A 24,570-nucleotide genomic window follows, 5' to 3' on the forward strand; every position below is an offset into this window, starting at 1 on the left:
GCTGCCTTCAAGTGGAAGAGTGGGGAATCAAACCCAGTTCTCCAGATTAGAGTCCCGCACTCTTAAGCACTACACCAAACTGGCTCTATCATATTGCCTGGATAGTTTAGTAGGGGGTTAGATGAGTGGACCAAGATAGGTCAACAGAGCATAACTCTTTTGAGGAGCACTAGCTGTCCTTTATACTAAAACTGAGGTGTACCCTACTCTTAGGAACACGTGAATTGCACATCGACAAAACGATCTCAATAATATCCATCTATCAGAAAAACAAACAAAAACCACACATCTCCCTCTAAAAGGTTAGCAAACAATGTTAGAACACTTTCCGCCTTATCAAACAGCTGTTAGGACAGGGCTTGCTCATATGTACAACAAATAATGGCCATCTGTATTCCTGTACTGTTCTCAGCATGATGTCCACATGGTTGACAGAGCACTCAGTTAACAGCAAGGTGTGTATATTTAATAAAACAGGGTTACACTTACCTGTAACTGTTGTTCGTTCAGGTCTTCTGTGCAGGTACACTTGGGACTGTGCATGTGCAGGTCGGCTGATCAGAGGTGTTTTAGCTTTTAATCCACTAGGGGGTGTCTCCCCCCCCCCAAGCACATGTATGGTCGCTTCCCACCAAAACAGCCTACACTCTGGGAGAGGTAGTGCCCCCGACCCTCAGTTCCTCCCGAGCCACTGGACTCTCCAGCTGAATAGTGAAGAGCACACAGCAGGGCAGAAGGGAGGGTATGTGTATCTGCACAGAAGACCTCAATGAACAACAGTTACAGATAAGCACAACCCTGTTTTCATTATCAGTCTTTTGTGCAGTCTTGGCCCAATCAACAAACTTGTCCAATTTGAGGGCACAAGACTTTCTGGCGTTAGATTTCCTTGCAGTGTCAGTTTCTCTTTCAGAAAGCCTCCCTACTGTATAATCAGTCAGGCTGTCAGTTTGAGTCTTGGTATATTGTGATATTGGACTTCTTTGTAGGAGAGTAGATCTGGAATCATGGACAGTTGTTGAAATTTGCCTCTGGCCATCTGAAATAGCCAATAGAACCATGGCTGGCAAGAGCAGAACTGAGTTGCTACAATGGCTTTTATTCCCACGGCCTGCATTGGTCAGCATCTAATTTATCCAATTAGAGGGATGGGGGGAGGCTTAAAATAGGTACCCTGACCAATGTAGTTGAAATGCATCCCCTAAGGATGTTGGATCTAATCCCCCTCTGGAGCAGAATAAAGGGGCCTCTTGATTTTCCCTTGTCAAGAACAGGTTCAGGTTCAGAAAGCCCCACTGTTGGAACAGCAGTAATATTCATGGTTCTTTCAGCGACCATTTGTGAGTGGAACAGCTTAATCTGCTCAGTCTGTCTGCAATGAGGTTGGCCATTCCCGGAATGTGAACAGCCTGAATCTATAAACTCTGTCTATTTGCCCATTCCCAAATAAGAATGGCCTCAATACACAAGAGTTTTGGAAGTTGTGCCTCCTTGCTTGTTCATGTAGAACATTGTTGTTCATGAGCATTTGAATATTTTTGCCTTTCATCATATCTGCAAAGGAGATAACTGAATAATGTATTGCCCTCAGTTCAAAAATATTGAAATGTAGCCTCTGTCTACTTTCGAGCCATATGCCGTGAGTAGAAAAACGTCCACGATGAGCACCTCAACAAAGCATCAAGGCATTTGTAGTGAATGTGACCTCAATCTTAGGAGAGCCAAAGTCGACTCCTTGTAACAGATGGAAATTTATCGACCATTACAGAAACGATCTTATCATTGCCCTGGGTATAATGTATTTTCTATCCTGGGACTGTACTGCTGGATGGTGCACTGACACAAACCATTGTTGTAGTCTCCTCATGTGTAATCTGGCTAAGGATTTTACGGTTGTAATAGCTACCATGAGACTCAAGATTGTCTATATTTTCAATACTGACTGGTATCAGCAGGCTGTAAAGGATCTCACTAGAGACTGTATCTTCCATAATAACAATAACATTTGATTTATATATCCAGAGGAGTTAGCCGTGTTAGTCTGTAGTAGCAAAATCAAAAAGAGTCCAGTAGCACCTTTAAGACTAACCAATTTTATTGTAGCATAAGCTTTCGAGAATCAAGTTCTCTTCTTCAGAATTTTGATTTGATTTATATACCGCCCTTCAGTACAACTTAACACCCACTCAGAGCAGTTTACGAAGTATGTCATTATTATCCCCAAAACAAAACACCCTATGAGGTGGGTGGGGCTGAGAGAGCTCCTAGAAGCTGTGACTGACTCAAGATCACCCAGCTGGCTTCAAGTGGAGGAGTGGGGAATCAAATCCGGTTCTCCAGATTAAGAGTCCTGTACACTTAACCACTACACCAAACTGGCTCTCTGATGGCAGAAAAGCCTTGTTTAAAAAAGCATCAAGGACTGTTCCTATGAATTTCACCCTCCTAGAAGGGTTTAGATTAGACTTTTTGAAATGTATCAGTCCCAAGTTATGGCACGTTTCTATTATCAATTTTATCTGTTGCTGCAGAAAGTCTCTGAAATGAACCAATATCAACCAATTATCCAAATAAGGATATATGGAACATCCCTGGGTCTTAAGGTAGGCAATTACCAATGCATTTTGTAAAGATTTAGGGGCCATGACCAATCCAAACAGTAGAACCTGGTATTAGTAAATATTCCCTTCAAATATAAGACTCAGAAATTTTCTCTGGGAAAAATGCATGGAACTGTGAAAATATGCATCCTTCGGATCAAACACAGCGAATCAAGAACCAGGAGAAAGAAGTTGTAAGACCATGTTAAGAGTCACCATTCTGTGTACTCCAACATATCTGTTTAGTTCTCTTAAATCTAATATGTCTCTGTAACTTCCGTCTTTTTTCTGGACCAGGAAAAACTTGGAATAAAACACCAATTGAGATTCAGATGCAGGGACTTGTTGAATCACCACTTTCTCTAGTAATGCTCTAGTAAAGCAGATAAAGAGTCCTGAGTAAATTTAGTAGGAACATTCAGACATAGTAAATTGTCAAACTCAACTTTATGACCATTTTTAATTATCTCCAATGACAATATATCTGAGGTGATAAGGCCCCATGCTGAACAAAAAGGGGTGATTCTGTCACCAAACACTACACACTGATCCTGTTCTAGTCAGAGCTTGAACCTTGTTAGAGGAGGGGTTGGGTACCCTGACTTGACTTCTGAGGTGGCTTTTGTCCCTAGGTAGAACGGTTCTGAGGATACTAACATGGTTGGTAACTGTAATGGCAGCCACTGTTGTTGTCTGTGGGGAAGCCTTGTTCCTGATGGTTGGTTCGGTGGTAGAATTCTATAAGACCTCGCGGTCTGTTGAGCCTTTTGCTTTTGCAAGAGATAGAGGTCAGTTTTTGTAGAAAAGTGTTTGACTCTGCTACGTGTCTCTACAGGTAGAGCTGTTGGATAGAGCTATACATGCCTTCTAAGCACTATATGCCAATGCTCTAGTAGATATGTTGGCCATGTTCCTGCCTGCATTGATCTACTGTTTAGACAGCCTCAATGCCTCTTCCTGGATCATCTTTACCAGAGCTCTCTGGTCCTCTGGCAGACGGTCACTGTATGCTGCCATCTTGTTCCAGAGAAAAATCTGGTAAGCCCCATGGTTGCTGCGTAATTCGCAATCTTTATATTGAGGGCTGCTGATGTGCACATCTCTTCCTTTTAATCCCATCAAGTTTCTTTCCCTCTCTACTGGCAGGTGTGGAATGAGGTCCCTGCTGAGGCCTGGACTGTATTTCCTCTGCCTTGTTGGGGGAAGGGTCAGATGGTAAGCTGGGACTCCTTTCACCTTGATAAGATTCAGGGTCTGACTCAGAAAGCTGGAAGGTCATACAGGACTTAGGTAAAGACTGTTGGTGTCAGTACAATTTTGTCTGTGTGAATCCTTCAAAGGCAGATCCAACTGATTCTGCTCTGTAAGGTTCCCCCACGTCGATGCCATAAGCTCTTGGCATCTCCTGGTGAAACCAGGATGGACATCTATGGGTACAGCAAGGTTTGTATAGGTCTTGCCTCCGAACTCAATGTCTCGGAACCAAGGTTGTTCTCAGAACCTCACCCTTTTCCTTCGAAGAGTAATCAAATGGTGACTTTGAACTCAATGAAGGCATACCTCGAGCTTTCATCATTTCAACCTCCTGTGTCTCCACCTCAATGCTAGGCTTTTTGCTAGATGTTTCCTTCCTTTTGGAAGAGTACTGTGACTTAGATCTGGCTTTCTTTCTCTGTGACTCCAAGAACTCCAAGATTGGTTCCAAACCCTCGGATCTTTCTATGTTCGGATCTGAGCGAGCAGGCTACATGTGTAACAATGACCAGTGCAGTTGAGGATTCTCTCAACTTTGAATGTTGTCAGATTATAGGCATTCATATTGGATATGAAGGGTTCAGAGAACCCGAGGCAAAATGATGTTGTCAGCTCTGAAGCTGCTCTGATGGACTCCAATTTTCTGGTTGAGTGGTGTTGCCGGATCCAAGATGCAGATGTTGATTCCGAAGGGCTCTGTGCCCTTGATGTTGGAGTAGACAGTGGGGTCAGATCCAACCGATCAGCTAGCTCTGCGAGAGCACAGGACTTAGCAGCTTTCATGGAAGGGCCAACTGAAGCAAATAGAACCCATTCTCACAATATGGCTTTGAGCCTAGTGAACCTTTCTGCCCGAGCTTTGGGAATAAAGTTTTGGCAATGTTTGTAGTAAGTCACATAGTGTCCTTTCCCTAGGCAGATGAGACAGAGAGAATGTCCATCATTCTCATCATTTTAGTATTGCACTGAGTGCATCTTTTGAATAAGGCTTTGTCACCCATTCTTACAGAAAACGACAGATCTCATCTCAGAAAATCACTTTCATTCTCACTCTCTCCATTAGACTATCAGCAGGACAGGAATAAGGTCTAACCCAATGCAGCAAGAAAGATGGAGGAGTGTGCTGCAGAAGACCCTCTTCGACTGGCAGCAAAAGAGGAACTGGGTTGGGAGCACTGCCTGCATCAGAGAGCAGGCTGTTTCAGCCGCACATGCACTCTGGGGTGGGGAGATGCCCCCTAGTGAATTAAAAGCTGTAAAACACCTCTGATCGGGAGGCCTGCGTATGCACAGTCCCATGTGGGACAGCACAGAAGATTGACAATGAACTATTGTTACAGATGTTTTAACCAGTCTTTTTTTCTTAACCTTTCAGCCTAGTATCTCATTTGTGAGTCAGAATTTTTATATACTTCGCTTACAGGAAGAAAATATAAAACAACATACTTCTCCTTTAGGGTATCTGTATCTATATTTATCCTGATCTCTTAAAGCAAATTCCAAAGGATAGTTTTCTTGAATCTCTTCATATGTCATTTCTTCACAAACTCCCTACAAAACCAAAGAAAACATAAGAGAGCTAGTTTAGCTTACTGACTAAGAAAACAGGGAAATCCAACCCTCCCTTCCAAATTAATATGAAATTGGATATACAATGTTATTTCAATCCTTGAATATTTTCACTTAAAAATGCTTCTGGAAAATGAAATTAGTTATTTACAGGGTCTCACTAGATCCAAAAACTGACGAAAGCTCAGGTTTACCTTCCAAATGGGAGTGGATTGTTTTGGAGTATTTACACAACATTGTCCATCATCCATATTACACGTTTTCCCTGGCTTTGCTATGATTTCCCCAAACCTAGTTGGTATGATTGTTTAGGAAATACTGCAGCAAAAGCACACAGTGTGAAGGGCAATGTACATAATTTTGCAGTACCTGCCCACATTGACACCATTTTCCTAGCCTTACCTTCACAGCTGTTATTTTCCACCCGTTCCAGCATGGGGCAGGAGAGCAAATGTTTTAAATAAATAAATCAGTAACTGACATATTGCTGAAATGATCTACCTACTATTTTCTCAGAATCCCTAGATCTCATTTTTTAAAGGTTAAGTCTCTAGCCCTTTTTGTTCTTTTTGAGAAGACCTCTGCATTTGCAACAACATGTAAGTATACAGAGAATCATCATTCTGTGGTCTCAGGCAGGCACCAAAATAGCTTGAACATAAAACAAATACTTATTTCCTAACGTCTGTTGGCCCTGAGTGGGATAGCCCAGGCAATCCCGATCTTGTCAGATCTCGCAGGGTAGGCTTTAGTTAGTAACTGGATGGGGAGATCTCCAACGAAGACTAGGGTTGCAGAGGCAGGCAATGGTAAACCACCTCTAAATGTCTATTGTCATGAAAACAATACGTTAGCTATGACTTGATGGCACTTTCCTCCACCACCAATATTTGTTGAGGCAGAAGTGTTACTAAGTGGTATATGAATGAAAAGAACAGAAAACAAACTTTGCAGCCTTACGATATAATAGAAACAAACTCCTCTAAAAGAAGTTGCATTCTCTTAGCATCATTAAAAATAGCAACCATTTCGATATCATCATGCGAAAACTAGAACATCTTACCGCATCTATTTCATTCAAAACCTTCCACTGCTCATAAGGCACTCCCAAAGCCTCTGCAGTCTGAATGGTCCTTTTCATCTGGCTTGTCCATACTTTCAGGTCTTTGATGTTTTGTTCATTAATGAACCGCGCTAAGCTCTTGGCAAACTGCAAAGCACATTAAAATTTCATGAGGAAATTACAGCGAATGTACTGCACACAAGTCAGATATGCCAATAGGCTCCATTCTTCCAAGTACAAGATAATGAGGTTGTTAAAAAAAATGTGCTTATGATTTCAAAAAAACAATTCTACTGGCATTTGACAAGCCCAGGAGAGAGACATTATATTGCAACTCCAAGTTTCTCATCAACAAAGAATCTGCTGTCTTCATTCTCAGAAGATTAGGTAAGTGGAAGCAACTTTAAGTGTTAAAATTTAATTTCTAGAAATATTGAAAGAAAAAAGAATCGCTACATTAAACAAATGGCATATACCTCTTTTCCTCTGCGGGACAACCCTGTGTCTCCTCCTATTCTTCCCTTCAGGTTTAGTTCACTTTCTCCATGGCGACAGAGGTAGATGGAACGAGGAGTTACGTGGATATTCATGAGGTAGTAAACAATCCGACTCTGGATGTGGTCCATTACTCGGTTCACAAGGTAACTCCTCCCCACATCCATGATTTTAATGTAAGAAAGATCCCTGATGAAAAGAGAACTTGCTTATAAAAATTATTACATTCTGTCTTTGCTTCATTTTACACATTGTAAATAATCTCTCTACTGTCCTCATTGTCACCTATTTTGTCTCCAATTTTCTTCTCTTCCAATCCAACTTTCCATTGTCTGAGGCTTATGTTGTACAAGAGTGTTGTGTGGGATTTGGGAATACATATGGATATTGCATGCATTTAAGTATTCTCATGCTATAATGTACATGAATATTATTTTAACACACTTCTCGCTGTCCACTCTCATAAACTCTTTCAGATTATTCTGCTAAACTTTCACCTCCATCCTCTTTTTTTACCTGCTTTGGAATCTCACCACTTCATTTTAAAGGTCCCTTGGAGGTGGTGCCATTCCCTTTAAGTTGGGTGTTAAGAGTTAAGCCCACACTTTCCATACAAAAGAAATGAGACAGGGCTGAAGAAGCCCATTCAGAATTTTGACCCAAGCAGGAAGTGGCCTCATTTACACAGGTGCATGTCTATTATGCACCTCTGAGCACACATGGTAACAGGAGATCTAGGGCAGGTCTTCCCAGCGTTTTTTTTTTAAGGGAAGAGAAGCTGTGCAGGACTTTGGTTTGGTTCAGTGCACTGCTACAAGGGAGGGGTGTTTGTCTTTTTTTTCCCCTTTGAGGATTAACAACAGCACAGAGCAGTTGTCTCTGATGGACAACGCAAAGGATGAAACCTTCTCCCCACCTCATCCTGGCACTGAGGTTCCCCTAGTTCCTCAACTAATTTGCTATGGTTTTTAGCAGCTGACATAAACACTAATTGTACTGATTCTTAGACACCAGGTTAAAACAATTTCATTTCATTTCAATGATCGATGCGAATATTTATCGAGCTGTTGCTGCTTTTCTTCTAATTTAGTAATATTGTTGGAAATTACTTTTAATGTATTGATTGATTTTTGTTATCTAGAAATGTATCAAACTGAAAGACAAGGCATAATATTTTAATAACTATTTAATATATTTATTTAATAAATAAACCTATGCAACAATAGCCTCTGCTATTGTAACAAATAAGGATAAGTTAAGTTCTTGTACATAATACTGATTTCAATTTTTAGAGATTCCAACACATGCTTAACTCATTTTAATTAAAAACAATAGTACATGAGAATGCTTCATTTTGGCCAGATCACATACAAAGTATCTAAAAAATATATAGTTTTTTATAAGCTTACTATACAAAATCTAAAGCTTTCTTGTTTATAGCTCTGCTGTGTACTTTTCTGAATTGTAACTTACTGTTATCATCTTAAAACAGCTAAATCAGCAATTGCACAAAATTGCTAAATTTAAGCATTTAAAGCTTAAATTTAGTTCTTTTGGTCCACATGGTGCTACTTTAAGAACAGTATGAAGAAGAAAACAGGACTGCACTGACTTGCAACTGTTGTTCATCTAGGTCTTCATGCAGGCACACATTGGAACTGCACTTGCACTGGCCAGCCGCTCAGAACAGGATTTTCTTAGCTTTCAGGATACTGAGGGGGTGACCCCTCTCCTGTGGACCGCTTCAGAGTGGTTTTTCCTGCCAAAGAGGTCACTTGGTACAGAGACGCCGCCCCCTCTTCCCTCAGTTTTCCTGTGCCACTGCAAACTCCTCAACAACATACTGCAGAGAGATCACAGAAAGGCAGGAGGGAGGGAATGTGTGCCTGCATGAAGACTTAGAAGAACAAGAGTTACAGGTAAGTGCAACCCTGTTTTCATCTATGGTCTTCAGTGCAGTCCCACATTGGGAGAATAGCAAGATACTCGCCAAGGAAGTGGGGTGATGCTCTCAGATGAAGAGAGATTGTAGGACTGCTTGACCTACAGCTTCTTCTAGAGTTAACATCCACTGTGTGGTGCTTGATAAAAGTATTCTCCGAAGACCTTGTAGCCACCCGCCCAGATGTTCATTAGAAGCACCCCGCGAAGGAATGCAGAGGAGGCAGCTTGTGCTGTTGTTGAATGGGCACAAAGAGTAAATGGGCAAGGAACTTGAACAGACTTATAACTCATTTTAATGACCAGTACTATCCATCTGGATATTGTATAAGATGACACAGCTTTGTCTTTACTGGGGCCAGAATGGCAAACAAAAAATGCAGAATCCTTCTGAGAGGACTGAGTTCTGTCCATATAAAATAAAACAGCCCTCTTCACATCCAATGTGTGTAACTTACATTCTTGAAGAGTAGTTCAGTTGGGAAAAAACACAAGGAAGATTATGCTCTGAGACACATGAAATCTAGACACTACTTTGGGTAAAAACTGCAAACTAGTACATATCACCACCTTATCAGGATACACTTGCAGGTAGGGGGGATCCACTCTTAATGCTTGGAGCTCATTGACTCTCCTGGCCGATGTAATAGCCAGTAAGAAGTCCACCTTAGAGGAAAGGAGAGATAAATTGCATGTTGCCAACGACTCCAATTCATTAGTCTGGCTAAGACCAGGAAGAGGGACCATTGTGGTACCAGAGGGGCCTTTGGTGCGTGCAAATTATACAGTCGAAAAACAACTTTGGCAAATAGTATGAAAATATTGTTTTCCCATCAATACCAGTATGGAAAGTGGAAATGGCCACTAAGTGGATTTTAATAGATGAAGAAGACAAACCCAAGATTTGCAGGAGTATTAAATAATCAAAGATATCTAATAACCGTAGGGAAGGCTACTATGTCAGGAGTGTCAGAATATATATAATGTAGAATACTGTCCCTTAGCTTCTGCTACAAAGCAGACACATCTATCTTGAGTGACTCTTCCATGCAGAGCATATGTTCAGCACACAGCTTGTAATCAATGTTTGAAGAATTCCGCTCATTCTCCCACAGCTTCCTCAGGCAAAGGATCAGGGTTAAGCTCCAACTATGTTCGGAACCGACTAGCTCCACATTTGATTCTGACTTGGATCTGTCTCACAAAACACTGGAACGAGGAGGAGGAGGAATCCAACTCAGATCTGGAGACCAGCGTCTCTTCTTCGGATCCAACCGAGTTGGAGCCAAATACAGGTTAGGTTGGTTAGAACTCATTCCAGTCATGAGTGTAGTTAGGTGGCAAGTAGTGAGGATACCACAAAGGCAGATGGCACGGGCAATGTGACTGCTCAGAACAGCATGAATGAGACTCCCAAGTATGGGCAGTTTCCACCTGTAACTCTTCCCCCAATCCTGGGGAGGCAGAGCTCAACCTCCTGCTCACTGTAGGGGGTAGTGGCATCTCCACTGTTGGATCCGATGGTTGGAATGGATCCGAATGACCAGGCTTGTCCACATGCTTCGACTTATCCCTGCACCTGCATGATAGCGGGTCAGCTGAACTCTCTTTGGGGGCAGTCAGTGCCAGAGATCTGGAAGCTTCATTCTACGACCTGGGAGGAGCATCTTCTGATATTACAACATTGGCAGCCAACTGAATTGAGGCTGAAGTCTCTCGGGACCAAGAGCGTGGTTCATGTTGGCTGTGAGGAGAAGCCATCGGACCTAATGGTTCTACAGCAGACCAGATCCGAGGCTGGCATTGACACCAGGGAGGGTTTAGTTGTTGGCAGATTCAAGCACTCTGCTGGGGTAGATTGCTTTACTGCTAGGCTTGTGGTACTAGACAAGGCTTTTTCCAAAGCACAGCTTTTAGACAGGAAGCCCAATCTCTTGCCTTCGGTGTAAAGACCTGGCAATGTTTGCACTGGTCAAATACATGGACTTTGCCCAGATATGAAAGGCATAGAGAATGGCCATCAGTCTGGGCCATCTTGGTCTCATACACCTCACATTTCTTAAACAACAACTCGTCCACCGTAACACTGGTCGAAGATTTATCGATCAGGAAAAATCAAAATTGCACAAGGCAATGCAACTCATCAAATCTGTGGTAGATCAAACAAACCGTGGTAAAAGAACAAACTTTAAACCCTAACTACCATTTAAATTATTAATACCCGAGGGACATCATACACCAATGGGTGGTGTGACAACTGCTCCCCTAGCGCCACCCTCTGTCCCTGACTGTGGAGAAAAGAGACTGGCCACTGTAAGGCTGTTCAACGAATCCCTACATCGGCGAGGCAGTGGGCCAGGAGCTCATGATTGACCATGTAGAACGCTGCGGTAAGGTCCAATAGGACCAGCAGCGCCGACTCACCTTGATCCAGCTGCCTGCGGAGATCATTTGTGAGGGCAACCAATCTACTGGGAATGGATCTTTAAAGAAAAAAGGGAAGATATAGACATGTTCTACTAATGTAAGTATGCAACATGTGTGTGTTATGTGCCATCAAGTTGCCTCGGACCTATGGCAACCCGATGAATGAAAGACCTCCAAAATGTCCTGTCATTAACAACTTGCTCAAATCTTGCAAACTGGAGGATGTGGCTTCTTTTATTGAGTCAAGTCATCTCGTTTTAGGTCTTCCTCTTTTCCTACTGCCTTCTACTTTTCCTAGCATTATTGAAAACATACATACAAGTAATTAATAATACATCCCTGGACACAGGCAGCAAACAGACCCCTTAAGTTTTCAGAACTCCATGGTTGGATACATGCTATTTTGCTGTGATGCTTGAGCTGGATAAATATAATAAATGAGATTGTGACATGTTCTCTTGCTTACAATACAGGATTACAAACCCCAAGACCCCAGCAAGCCCAAGGGCTTCCAAGGCTTCTTCCCGTAAAATCTAAACATGGTTTGTCATTATGCATGAGTGTTCGATATGCAGGGAATTATTTTGTATAGAAGAACGTTTTATTGCATGACCTCCCACCACCTGCAACAACAAATTATCCTCCCCGGTGAGAACTAAGCCAAAGTTTCTTACACAGCATTGAGAAGCCAAGGGTAAATAAAGTAGGTAACATCCCGTTTTATGTGGACACTTACTTGTCTAAAGTTTCATCTAGTGTCTCATATGAATTCTTGTAACACTCAATTCTTTTCATGAAGTCTTCTGTAGCTGCATCACTACTGCAGTCAACATAATCAGGACTGCCCAGTTTCACTTGCTAATTAAAGGGGAGGAGGAGAAAACAGAAATACTTTTTAAAAAATTATCCTTTCTCCACAAGATATAAATTAGAAACCTGTGAGTATTCCCAGTTAATGCATATTTGAATGGGGAAGTATCAGGTTGACACCCTCAAGAAAACAAAGGCTGAAAGCACTTTCTGTTTAAAGAGTCTAAAATAGAAAAGCCACTGAAAAGCAGAGACTTTAAATTAGGCTTTTCTGAAAACTGAACAACAATGAGAAGAACCTGCCTGGTAAATTGTTATTCTCAGAGAAGTCTGCTGGCTCATATGCTTAACAGGAACCTCTTCTACCTGTTTCAATATGATGGCACCCTTACCAACTTTTTTGTAAATTGTATTTCAGTGACACAAACAGTCTTCACACAAGTCTCTTACAATTCTTCTGACAGGAGTTTTCCCTCTTACTAGAGATTAAATTTGCAGACTTGTATGATGTACCCAGACACCAATTCTCTCTCTCCTAAATATTTTACAGTGTCCCTGTGTATTAAAATCAAAAAGAGTCCAGTAGCACCTTTAAGACTAACCAATTTTATTGTAGCATAAGCTTTCGAGAACGTGATTCTCGAAAGCTTATGCTACAATAAAATTGGTTAGTCTTAAAGGTGCTACTGGACTCTTTTTGATTTTGCTACTACAGACTAACACGGCTGACTCCTCTGGACCTGTGTATTAAACAATGCCGGATGTGCAATGAGATCATGCTGGTCATGCAATGAGCCATGTTGTTCTAATGTGGTGTTGAAGGCCCCTTCAGAGGAACAAACAACACATAATTAGTTTTACCAACTTCCAACCAGCACAGTTTTAAAGGACACCACTGAAAATTAAAAAGATGCTCAGGGGTGCCAGACTTGGAACTCCTGAGTCCATTCATGGGGAGGGGGAGGTATAAATTTGATAAATCAAATAAAAATAAAATAACTGCAGGGCAGCCAGACTGCAGCCAGGACCCCCAGCACAATGTTTAGGTATCAAACCTTTAGCTAAGAGATGACAGTGGCTGGATGAATGAGTATAAGGGTGCAGAGTTCCAAATCTGCTTTAAATAGAAAAGGGAAGAAACCAAGGCAGGGCATTGTGACATTTTAGACAAACAAATGTGGCAGCACATTGTTCCCCTACTGGTATATAAGGTCTACCAGGGGGAGGGGGGACAGAAAATGAGCATGGGATGCAATAATGGCTGTGCCTCTCTTGTCACAAAACAGCAACAGCAAACTGTATGAAAAACAGCCAGTGCAGCCTCCCCAGGCAAAAAAAAAAGAGAGAAGATGTGGAGGGAGAAGGAAGAAAAGAGACTGCATGACTGGTTTGCAAACTACATTTAGAACACAAACAATTTGTTTTAAGAAGGGGAAGTGACTACTCACCACAATATTCGCAGCAATGACTTCTGGATCAACACATACTGACTCAACAAAAAAAGTCTTTCAACCAGGCAGGAATTACATTTATTGGTAACAGGGAAAAAAGAAAAAGGATTAGAATTTATCTACCAGCTTTCCAAGCACACATGCACACACACAAACAACATATTTCTGCATATATATACAAAATATGTAACCCCTTAGGCACTGAATGTCCCTTTGGAGAAGTGTATGTGTGGTATGTATTTCAAGAAAGCACAATTTTAATTAAACAGTTGATAACCAAAGATACGCGAGTAGAAACTAGAAAGGTGGTTATAAACTAATTTCATCTGTAATTAAACCTCAGGGTTTTTGTTAACTAAGAATTGCTTTCAACAATTGAGCATAATGTTTTTTGGAAGATGTATGAAAAAAGTATGAAATCAAGACTTCCTTCACACTGCAGAGTAGTACTACAATGTAATAACTGCTGATTCACTACCTAAATATAGTGATTTGTTAAAACTTATGAATTCTGTAACAGAAATTATAACATCATAATGTTTTCTAGCCAAAGATTACAAGTGATATGGCTAATGGTTTGTATAAAAATCATTAGCAAATGGAGCTATTCATTAATTTCACAATATGAAGTTAATAGCTAATAAAGCTCAATGGAAAAGATACTTTACCAAGACTGCAGTGGAATTGTATGGTCTTGGTGGTGCTGCTGGACTCTTTTTGCTACTACAGACTAACACGGCAAACTCCTTTGAACCTTTACACAAGCAAACTGATCCCCACATCAAAAGGAGCTGTTTGCATCTCCATATCAAAGGAGTTGTTTACATCCCTCCTCTCCTCCTCTATATTTGTCCAGTTTCTTTCTGCCCTCCATGCATCTGACGAAGAGAACTGCGGTTCTCGAAAGCTTATGCTACAATAAAATTGGTTAGTCTTAAAGGTGCTACTGGACTCTTTTTGATTTTGCTACTACAGACTAACACGGCTAACTCCTCTGGATCTTTTCCAAGACTGCTATGGATACAGTTAAGGATAACATGGGACTTGTGTACTAAGACTAAAAGCACTGGCACATGCCACCATTGTGTAACTCTATTGTTTTTGCTCTTAACACACCTTGTAGCCATTCTCTTCTCCAAACTTATAGATGGTTTCTCGACGTTCTCTTGTAGTGTTTGTGGCATCAAAAACCTAGAGGAGAAAAAAGGAAGCTGTGTTGCATTCAAGGAAAAAAACCACAGTTGCAACATGGAAGAGTGTTACATTATGTATTAGTAAAGCTTTTTCATGCAATACATTTTTAACAGCTATGCACAGCTATGCAGCAAACATCTGCAAACAGTAAGTGTGTCTATTTCTTGCTCTGTACATCAGTTACATTCATCCATCTGTGGTTCTTTGTCATACATTTAAAAAGTGGTCTGCATAGCCCACTGCATGTTTATTTGAAGAAGACAAGAAATTTCTAATCACATAAAAATAGAACAATGTTTAGCCCAAATGCCTAATACCAACAACAACATTCAATTTATATACCGCCCTTCAGGACAACTTAATGCCACATTCAGAGTGGTTTACAAAGTGTGTTATTATTATCCTCACGACAACCACCCTGTGAGGCAGGTGGGGTTGAAAGAGCTCTGAGAGAGCAGTGACCGACCCAAGGTCACCCAGCTGGCTTCAAGCGGAGGAATGGGGAATCAAACTCAGTTCTCCACATTAGAGTCCTGCCACTCTTAACCATTATGGCAAACTGAACTATTAAATCTCAGGAAGTTCCTAATAGTAACACAACAACAGCACAATCCTATGCAGAGTTACTCCAACATAAGCTCACTGATAATCTAATACTGCAAGAGACTCAAACTGAACTTTTTGATAAAACATGTCTTTTTAAAAAGAAAGTGCTGAAAATAATAGAACAAAGAAGTTAAATAATCAGAGGCAAGAATCCATTTTTGCAGCTACAAGAAATGAACACACAGTTGAATATTATTGTTAAATGTCTTATTCCAGACTTGGACAATGCCCAGTGCTTCACAAACATATTATCACAACTGGCAGCATTCCGATGTCTATTTTCCTAGTATTTGGTCATATCATGTGTCAAGGAATTATGAATTTGGGTTGCAAGCCCAATGAACATGCTCTTAATTAAGTTTGGCATAGATAGTACATGAGGACTGCATTTCAAGGTGCATTTCAAGGCACCTTGAAATTGCAGCGTAGTCTGAGCTGAAGATATTCTTAATTACCTGAGTTGCAGTACCATTTTGTAATAACATCACTAAAGGCAATGGACAGCTTCTGCTATCAAATCAGGATCTGGAGCCAAAATTTCACAATGTAAATGCCCTCCAAGGTGTTCCATGCTCTGCAAATGGTTTAATACTTATTTTTTCAGCAAAGCGGAAGGAAGAGGAACAGAACTTACTGCCACATGTCCTTTTTCTTCACTGAGATACTGACGAACATCATTCAGTGCTGCTAAGGCACACTTTCTTAAAGAGAAAATAAAGCAGTTTAATTCTTGAACACAGTATGTTATTAAATATACATAACAGTTACTTTGTTCCAGACATGCTTAAGTACAAGATATCTGGAATCCAAGTATCTTACAAAGTTATCTAAGAATCCAACTTTGCAAATGCAGAAATTAAGAGTCTTCCATAATATATAGCTGGAATAGAAGCATTTTGATCCTTGCATTCTTTTTTCTGAATTAAGAATCTCATATGAAGAACAAATATAGTTTACACAGAAGTGGTCAACTATTTGTCTGAGAAAGTCAGCTTACTTCAACTGAAAACAAGAACTAGCCAAAAACACCAAGAACAAGAAATAACAGCTACTCTGAATGGTGAAAAAACTGGAAGACTCTTTGATTCAAAACAACACTGTCAAGCAAAATGTGAGAAAAACAAACTTACTTTCGGATTTTCAGACCTTCTTCATTGTCTGGCAGAAAAAACTCAAAGGACCTGTACGTTTTTACCAAGTCTCGTCGATATTGGCCAACATTAAATTCTGTTTAGGAAATCAACAAGTAAAAACAAGTAGAGTCGACTCTTTATTTGGCCCACTGTGCTGTCATCTTTCCCATGGTTTATATCCGTGATCACCTGTGATACTAATGCTGCAATTTGATGCACACTTGAAAGAAAACCATGCCAGAAAAGTGACATAGTATCTTTTCCATAGTTCAGGGTCGTCAGGCTGCTCAATTCATTATCTCAAATATCTACTCCTTATGGAAACATAACCATACATATTCTAATACCTAGACTTGATTCATTAACACCTAGACGATTCATAATGGCTTGAGTAAAGGCTCTGTTAAATTTCTTAAGTCAAAATTTTTAATTGCACCATCTTAAGTTTTTGGTTTGGAATCTATGAGGTGTATTTCACATTACACAATTATTTTAACTTTTATTATTACAATATAATTACAAATCTTCCTCAAATGAAACAGCAGTAAATGCTCTCAGCTAGACAACGTCTATAATTTTAATTGGGGGCCTAGGATTGTAGAAAAAGAGCATATAAACTGGCACTACTGGAACCACAGAAGGGTCCACCCACTAATTCTTTTACAATTGTCTTATCTGCATAGTAAAGTTATCACTGTGCACCATATCTGCATATGCAGATACTATTATTCTCCCAATCTAGGTTAAAATTAGGGCTTTTAAATATTTACTCTAAGAGGGATTTATCAAGAAAGTCAACTACAGTTTTGTCTCAGACTCTAAGCAGGTTACACAATGTTTTGATGCACTACTAATAAACTGTGTAACTTCTGCTCACTGGTAGCCAACCTGCAATAATTCCCAGAAGTTACAGAAACTTCAGAAAATTTCCTAGATTCCTATCAAGATGCTACATTTACTGGCCCAAAGTTAGATGCAGATCAAGTAAATCTAAGGTCATACCAGCAATGTCAACTTTATAATATATAACATGGAAAGCCACTCTGAAACATTATTTCATAGACTACAACATATTGAACCAAGTTTACTTCCAAGCAAATATGCATAGGACTGGGTAGCACAAGAAGCTTCAAACATAATGAGGTAAAAAAGTGAAGCAGTAAAAGGAGTTTTGCTTGTGCTTAGTTCTTTTTTTAGTTTTGCATGTATGTATATACAGTCATAGAGAGCTTCTTTACATTTGTGCATACTGCAACAAGCCTAGTGCTCCTTTCTAGCTTATCCTGTACAGAGCTATTCCTGAAAGCATCTCCCCAGTGGCAGAGCTTCCTTATCTTGAACACTTGGAACTGCACACAGCTGCACCCTGCTAGGTATAAGTGAAAGTACTCACACACAAACAGATGTCAGGCAGGGAGGGGAAGAAACTGGATTTAAAGGAGGTAGAAGTCTTTTCAGCTCTGGCACTGGCCTGGTGGAGAACTCTCCCAGTTGAGATCTGGGCCCTGTGGGACTTACTACAGTTTCCCTGGGCACTGGGCCTATGACTGTGGTTGAGGAGCTGGCAAATCATCCTACAGGTCTTTTGCCTGGTCTTCTCTGCTTCTGCTGTTTGATTAGATAGACCGTACCTGCCGACAGTAATGGGTGTTTGAAGCTATTGGTTTGCCGCATCTTGGAGGTCCTTGTTGGACTTGTGTTTTACTGTTTTATACTGCTTTATTCTGTATTTTAGTTTGAGTGCTGTTTTATATATTGCTGTATTTATTGTTATTCATGATATTGTGATCTTCCCTGAGTCCACTTGTGGGGAGGGTGGGAAATAAATCTAATATATAAATAAATAAAATAAATAAAAAGTTTAAGTGAGGAAAAATATATACATGCCACCTTAAGATCCTTGAAAGAAAACATAATAAAAATGAAACAGAATTATAGTACTTTTAACCATATATTAGTTATCCCTGAAAATAATGTAATATGAAAATAAAATTAATATACAAGCCCTTCTTCCATATGTATTTAGAGTAAGAAAAATCACTCACCTTTTGTAGGCACTCCAATCCAATTTAAGTAGCGTGTCAATTTTTTTGAGATGTAAGTTTTCCCTCTTGCTGGGAGACCAACCATAACAATTAATGTAGGACAATTAGTCATACATACTGCAAAAAAAAGGAGAGGGGCCTTATAATTAGTATTTATGCCAACCAAAACTTAAAAGAACCAGTACTGAGATTTGCAAAGTCCCTCAGGAAACCACTCCTGACTGGACATGTACATACTATTTCTCTATTTCAATTTCCTACTTTCACTGCTTCTAACCTTTTCCCTACAATAATCCTGACAAATCGGATGGAGTGGTCTAAACAAAATTTTAAGTTACAAAATCACAATTGTTATTTAAAACTCTACTTATTTATGTAAAAGTTTTCATTCTTCTTCTAAAATTCTTCAGAAATGTTCTCATTTAGCATCTTTCTAAAGAAAGAAATGTCTCTCCTTGAATCATTTCTAAATTTTTCAAACAATCATAAACCTTTCAGAAGGTTACCTAATCCACCACCTTCCCAAGGGAAGGATACACATGATTCCTGAAAAGGCATCTTGGACAGCTGCTTGTCCACCTTGCCATAAAATATACATGACAGCTACAGAGTGCTCAAGGATGTTATTCTTTTACTGTTAACAAAATAAATCTTTTTGCTTCCATTTATTTCCTTTTGTGCAGCCATACAGAAAGCAAGACAATACACCAGTTTGCAACAGGCGCTTGCAAAGCTCATTTCAGGTGTTCAAAGTGATGCTTGGTAAACTTTGCAACTGCCCCACAAGGTAAGTCAATGTTACCCCTATATATGGCCTGTGACCAAAAAATATAAAAAAGTAAACATTGCAGATGAGGTTCAGGTGAAAGGGGAAAGACAGTAGCTTGCCAGAGGTCACTTACAGTGAAATCCTAAACACAGTCTAAGCCCACTGAACATTGACTAGAATAACTCTTTAGGATTTCACGGTTATTTATTTTTCAAAACATTTATATCCCAGTGGAGGATGAACTTTGACACAAGAGTGCTTAAAAACAACACAGAATTACCAGATTTTTAGTGAATGAAAACGTTTACAAAAGACTCAGCAGGGAGAAACAATTGAGCTCTCAATTCAGTTAAGCAAACTTCAGAAAAAGCTTCTTAAACATTAGAAACTAAAAAGATGAAGTCAAATAGGCTTGAGAGTTCCAGAATTTGAGGACAATGAAAAATCCTGGGTTAAGTCCTAAGTACTTCCAGTATTTATTGGGAAAATGTATTTAGAAAAATTTCTGTGCTGCTTCTCCACAGAACCTGCTCAAGGCAGAGAGAAGGCTGTGGAGCAGGGACTCTCTCTCCTCCCCACTACAGTTCACTAAGCCATCTGAAATGTTAAAAGCCCCTTAGTAACAGTGTGTAGGGCACAGTGGGGTCTGCAGTGGGAAGGGAAAAAACAGGTGGTAATCCCCTCGGCCAACAGAAGTCTACCAACCTTAGCTGAAAAAGGGCTCTCCTGGCTATAATCACCACCACAGCATCCAGAGGAAGACCAAGTGCACTCCCAAAACTGCTAAGTGCTAACCTGATTCTTGCAGGAGAATGTTTCCTCATCCAGGACCTCCTCTGTCTCCCAGAGTCAATGGAAAGACATAGCTAAACAATATAACCATAGCAATGGCACTAAATCTCCAGGAAACCTTAACCAGAAACCGAAGCAGGAAAACAATTAGAAATAACCCGAATCCTGAAGCTTGCAAGCAGCAAGAAAAGTGTTGCTTTCAAAAGCCCCGCTGTTTTCTTCACCTGATGCGAGGAGGCTCCCCCTCGCATCGGGGGAAGCAAGCAGCGCAGCGCTTGAAAGCGCCCCTTTTCGTGCTACTTGCAAGCAGCACAAAAGGGTGGCTTTCAAACTTCCCATGGCGCAGCAGGAAGTTTGAAAGCAAGCAGCACTTTTCTTGCTGTTTGCAATGCAAACAGCTAGGAAAGTGCTGTGGCCCAGCTGCTGCCGCTTTGCCCAGAGCTTCCCAAAGCGATACAAATCACTTCAGAAAACTTTGCTTCGGGATTCCCAAATTGGCTCAGCAATGCTGGGGCCAATTCGGGAATCCCAAATCTTTACATATTGGGCCCGATTCAGGTTAAAAACCCAAATCGGAAACCTGAATTGCACATCCATAGTAGCCACCACTATTTTGTTACATGCACTGTTATGTATGTAAGTGCTGAATTAGAATTCATCAAGTTTAACACTACCTCTTCCCTTTTGAACAAGGACCTGGTTTCCTCACTCAATACAGATACTAATGTCTCGGCAGCATGGCCCCACCCTCTGCAAATGTTCATTTATTCAGCTGAATACTGCTCTCTGTACTACCCTATCAAATCTTATTTCTTACATTCGTGCTGTATTTTCCATAATTAGATTTGATGTTAATGATACTCCACTTTAACCAACAGTTGTGACTAATTTTCACCCACTCTGAACAGACCGATTACTCTTTGATTGGTTCTTGTTTTACACTGCCTCTCCTTGTAATTTATCTCTACTCTTCTCCTTTTTCGTTACTTGAAATCTAAATTTAGCTGCTTTCAATGGATGCTATGCATCTGATGAAGTGAGCTCAGACTGATGAACGTTTATGCCAGAATAAAATTTTGTTAGTCTTGAAGGAGATGCTGAACTTCTGTTTAATGTTAAGTTGCATATAGATCATCCTCAAAACACCAAATCTGGAAAACAGGCTCTTAATGAAAATGTTCTAGAATTATTTTAAGACGAACCATCTATCCTACAGAAGCCGGGGAGAACATAATTAGAGAATACTAATACATGGCTTTAAAAATCGTGACAATTAAAAATAATTAAATGTCTATAACCAATATAGTATAATTCTAACAACTACTACTCTTTACGTAAACTAATGTCAGAGGCCACCTATTTGTTCTTGCTGGTGTAAACAACAGAACGGCTGTGATATCATTACCTTGGTACTGACAAGATTAGTGGTATTTAGAATTCAAAGCAAGCAACATACTGTCCAAAAGAATCATAAAAGAGTGATAAGGGTAACCAGAAACAAGGGTTACTGATTCAAGATACTGATTCAGAATCAATGACCTAAAGCAAACTTGGACCTCTCTAATCAGATTAACAAACTTGTTACCAAGGCAGAATACAATCTACTCACAAGGTAATGCACAATTATAAAACAAACTTTGTGCAATGTCACATCCATGTCTCAACCATGTATTTCAGAAACAGCATGAAATATTGCACAATGCACTCTTTTCTTTTTATCATTTTTGTATATGATAATAGAAGACTGCATTAAGATAACACTAAACATTATTTGGTTGGATCCAGCCATAATGGAACTTTCTCACCACTCCCTTTCTGCTGCAGTCATAAATAATGTTCCTGCTATGGGGAGGGGGCCTCTCAAGAATGCATAAGGGGAAGATTCGGAGTCTGCGGTAAAGAGCGTTGAGAGTAAAAATTGTCCATGTTCAGTGCGTGGAAATTTACTGCATGTTAACCTTATTTTTACCCTTGATGAACCTTCCTGGTAACTCTGTGTCAGGGAAAACAGAATTTATTTATTTGTTGGATTTATATTCTGACCTCCTCGCAAGCGGGCTCAGGGCGGGTCACAACATCAGTCTATGTTGCAAAGGGTAAATAAATCCAAAAGAAATCTACATTGCCTAGAATTCTAGTAATTAAGAAATAAAATCCAAGAAATAACTCATCTGAAATGACATTTCACATATATACATTTAATAAAGCCAAGATGATGACTAGAATCTAGTTATCAACACAACTGGAACTCATAGCTCAATCTTAAAGAGAAAAGAGAAAAAGCATACAAAATTGCTAAATGCTTTGAATGTCATTAAAAACTCTTAGAAATAAAACAGAAATAACTGCTAATGTTGCACATATGCAGTTTTTAAAAGCTGTATATTTTAATTATGCAGCAGAAAGTATAGTTAGACCATTTTGGTGTGCAATCTGTCTTAAAAGAAAGCCAAAGTTACAAAATCACACCATTAAATAGCAATAAAACTACGCAAAGTGTAAACAGTACAAGTCCTGCCTTCTCCCTAGTCAGGACTTTATTTCTCCCCAAGACTGTTGCTTGGGAGAGATCTCAGGGAGACCTCAGGCTCGGGCATTCCTACCTGCCCCCTTGCCTATCCATAGTGATTAGTATATACTCAGCAAAAGATTCTACAGTTACCTGAATGTAGGCTCTCCCAGGCTCTGGAAGCTTATGACTACTTTAATCACCAACAGAGAGATGTTACACTCAAACCACCATCTTATCTCTATAATCATTCACTGCGACAGCAGGATTTGAGTCCAGTGGCACCTCAGAGACTCACAAGATTTTCAGGATATAGGTTTTCAAGAGTCAAAGCTCCAGATACCTCCTTCAGAGCTTTGACCCTCAAAAGCTTATACCCTGAAAATCTTGTGGGTCTCTAAGATGCCACTGGACTCAAATCCTGCTGTTCTACTGCAGACCAACATGGGTACCCACCTAAAACTATATTCACTGTGGCTAAAAGTGTAGAAGATGGATAGATGAGAAAGCAAAAAAAACTCAAGAATCATTCACAATCTCAAGAAGGTTGGGCATGTGAGATGGAACAGTGTAAACAGACTTGTTATGGTATAATGCAGACGCTCAATATATTCTACATTCATCCCATGGAGCCCTGTTATTTCTTCACTTGACTGAGGCCTGTTCAATTTGTGATTTGACTTGAGCCAAACACAGCCCACCAGCCCAAAAAAAGGAAACAAACAGAAGTTTCTTAAGCATTTGGCTGGACTCATACAGGGCTAGAGGCTCTGTTTGACTCTGTAGGTCACAAGCAGAATGCCTAATTTAATTAAACATTTCAAATCAGAATAACCATCCTCATGTCTTATGCTTATCATTTTCCTAAAGCAATGCATAGATGCTTCTGGGAATGATAAACATCAAACATGCAGACTTTATGGTGAGGGTGGAGGGGGCACCTAACCTATAACTGAAGGTTCTCCCCTCTGCTCTTATATTTCCAACTACTACTTTAACCTGAAGAACACTGGAATATGTTTAACCATAAAGTAATTTGTCCACAGCAGTCAGCTGATTAATATTTTGAGCAGATTCTACTGGGCACATGTAGATGTAATCTAATACACTATACACTTCACTGGGAAGAGCATCCAACTGTTACACCTTCAAAGCTGTACTGTGGCCTGTTCTGAGCAGAGCAGTACCAATTCCCCATCTGGTTAAGTATCTCAGCCTAGTTGGCTGGAAAAAAAAATGGCTTGAATCCCAAACTTTACTTCCGCTTGCACTGTACCCCCCTGTCTATTGCAGAGTCAGTCCTCTGCTACAAGCACATGTTCCTCTTGCACTAGGTGCTTTTCGCCTCCTTGAGAGACACTTGCATGGCGTGGAAGCACTTAGTGACAGAGGAAAGCACTCCACATAGCAGAACCATCTCTGGAGCAGATAAAGGCACTGCACAAGCAAAAGCAAAGCAGATTTAAAATCCAGATTTCTCCCAAAACACATTAAAACTCAGCAATCAATTCCTCAAGTTAATACAGACCTATCAGAGATAAATGACACTGCTGATCAGAAGGGTGTTTTTAAAGGACTTCTCTGCCATTACTCTCCAACAAAAAATATAGCTGAACTACATTCATCATGCTCTGCTTGTACAAGTATCTGGCCACTCAATGCTGAAGACAAAATGCTAGCCTAGATGAACCTTTGGTCTGAACCAACAAGGCAATCTGTAGGTTTTTACAGATATTATATCTCTCTGCCACTAAGAAAAAGATTTAAGTATGCAAAAACAATAACATGATTCCGCTTCTGAAAGATGAACTTCAGTCTCTTCCTTGTGCCCTATAAAGGCTATCAACCTTTGCCTGTTTCGTTCATCCATTTAACTGAAAGTCAAGGGATAAAATGTTTTGGCCGGTTACTG

The 24,570-nt window shown here is 40.1% G+C and overlaps 1 protein-coding gene across 5 annotated transcripts in view; it reads right to left on the reverse strand.

Annotated features, from left to right (window-relative positions):
- The window catches only part of PFKFB4 (6-phosphofructo-2-kinase/fructose-2,6-biphosphatase 4), an 88,963-nt gene that overhangs the window by 23,380 nt on the left and 41,013 nt on the right, over positions 1–24,570 (reverse strand). For all 5 annotated transcript variants that reach the window (XM_054975426.1, XM_054975427.1, XM_054975425.1 and 2 more), the window contains exons 2-10: positions 18,589–18,705; positions 16,541–16,637; positions 16,045–16,111; positions 14,727–14,801; positions 13,608–13,664; positions 12,086–12,207; positions 6,963–7,170; positions 6,487–6,633; positions 5,301–5,405 (exon numbers count right to left, since the gene is read on the reverse strand). In XM_054975426.1, the coding sequence (XP_054831401.1) occupies positions 5,301–5,405; positions 6,487–6,633; positions 6,963–7,170; positions 12,086–12,207; positions 13,608–13,664; positions 14,727–14,801; positions 16,045–16,111; positions 16,541–16,637; positions 18,589–18,705 (995 nt within the window). The remainder of the gene's footprint in view (positions 1–5,300; positions 5,406–6,486; positions 6,634–6,962; positions 7,171–12,085; positions 12,208–13,607; positions 13,665–14,726; positions 14,802–16,044; positions 16,112–16,540; positions 16,638–18,588; positions 18,706–24,570) is intronic.

The sequence above is a fragment of the Eublepharis macularius genome, chromosome 4 (genome assembly GCF_028583425.1).
Source record: "Eublepharis macularius isolate TG4126 chromosome 4, MPM_Emac_v1.0, whole genome shotgun sequence".
Classification (NCBI taxonomy): Eukaryota; Metazoa; Chordata; class Lepidosauria; order Squamata; family Eublepharidae; genus Eublepharis; species Eublepharis macularius.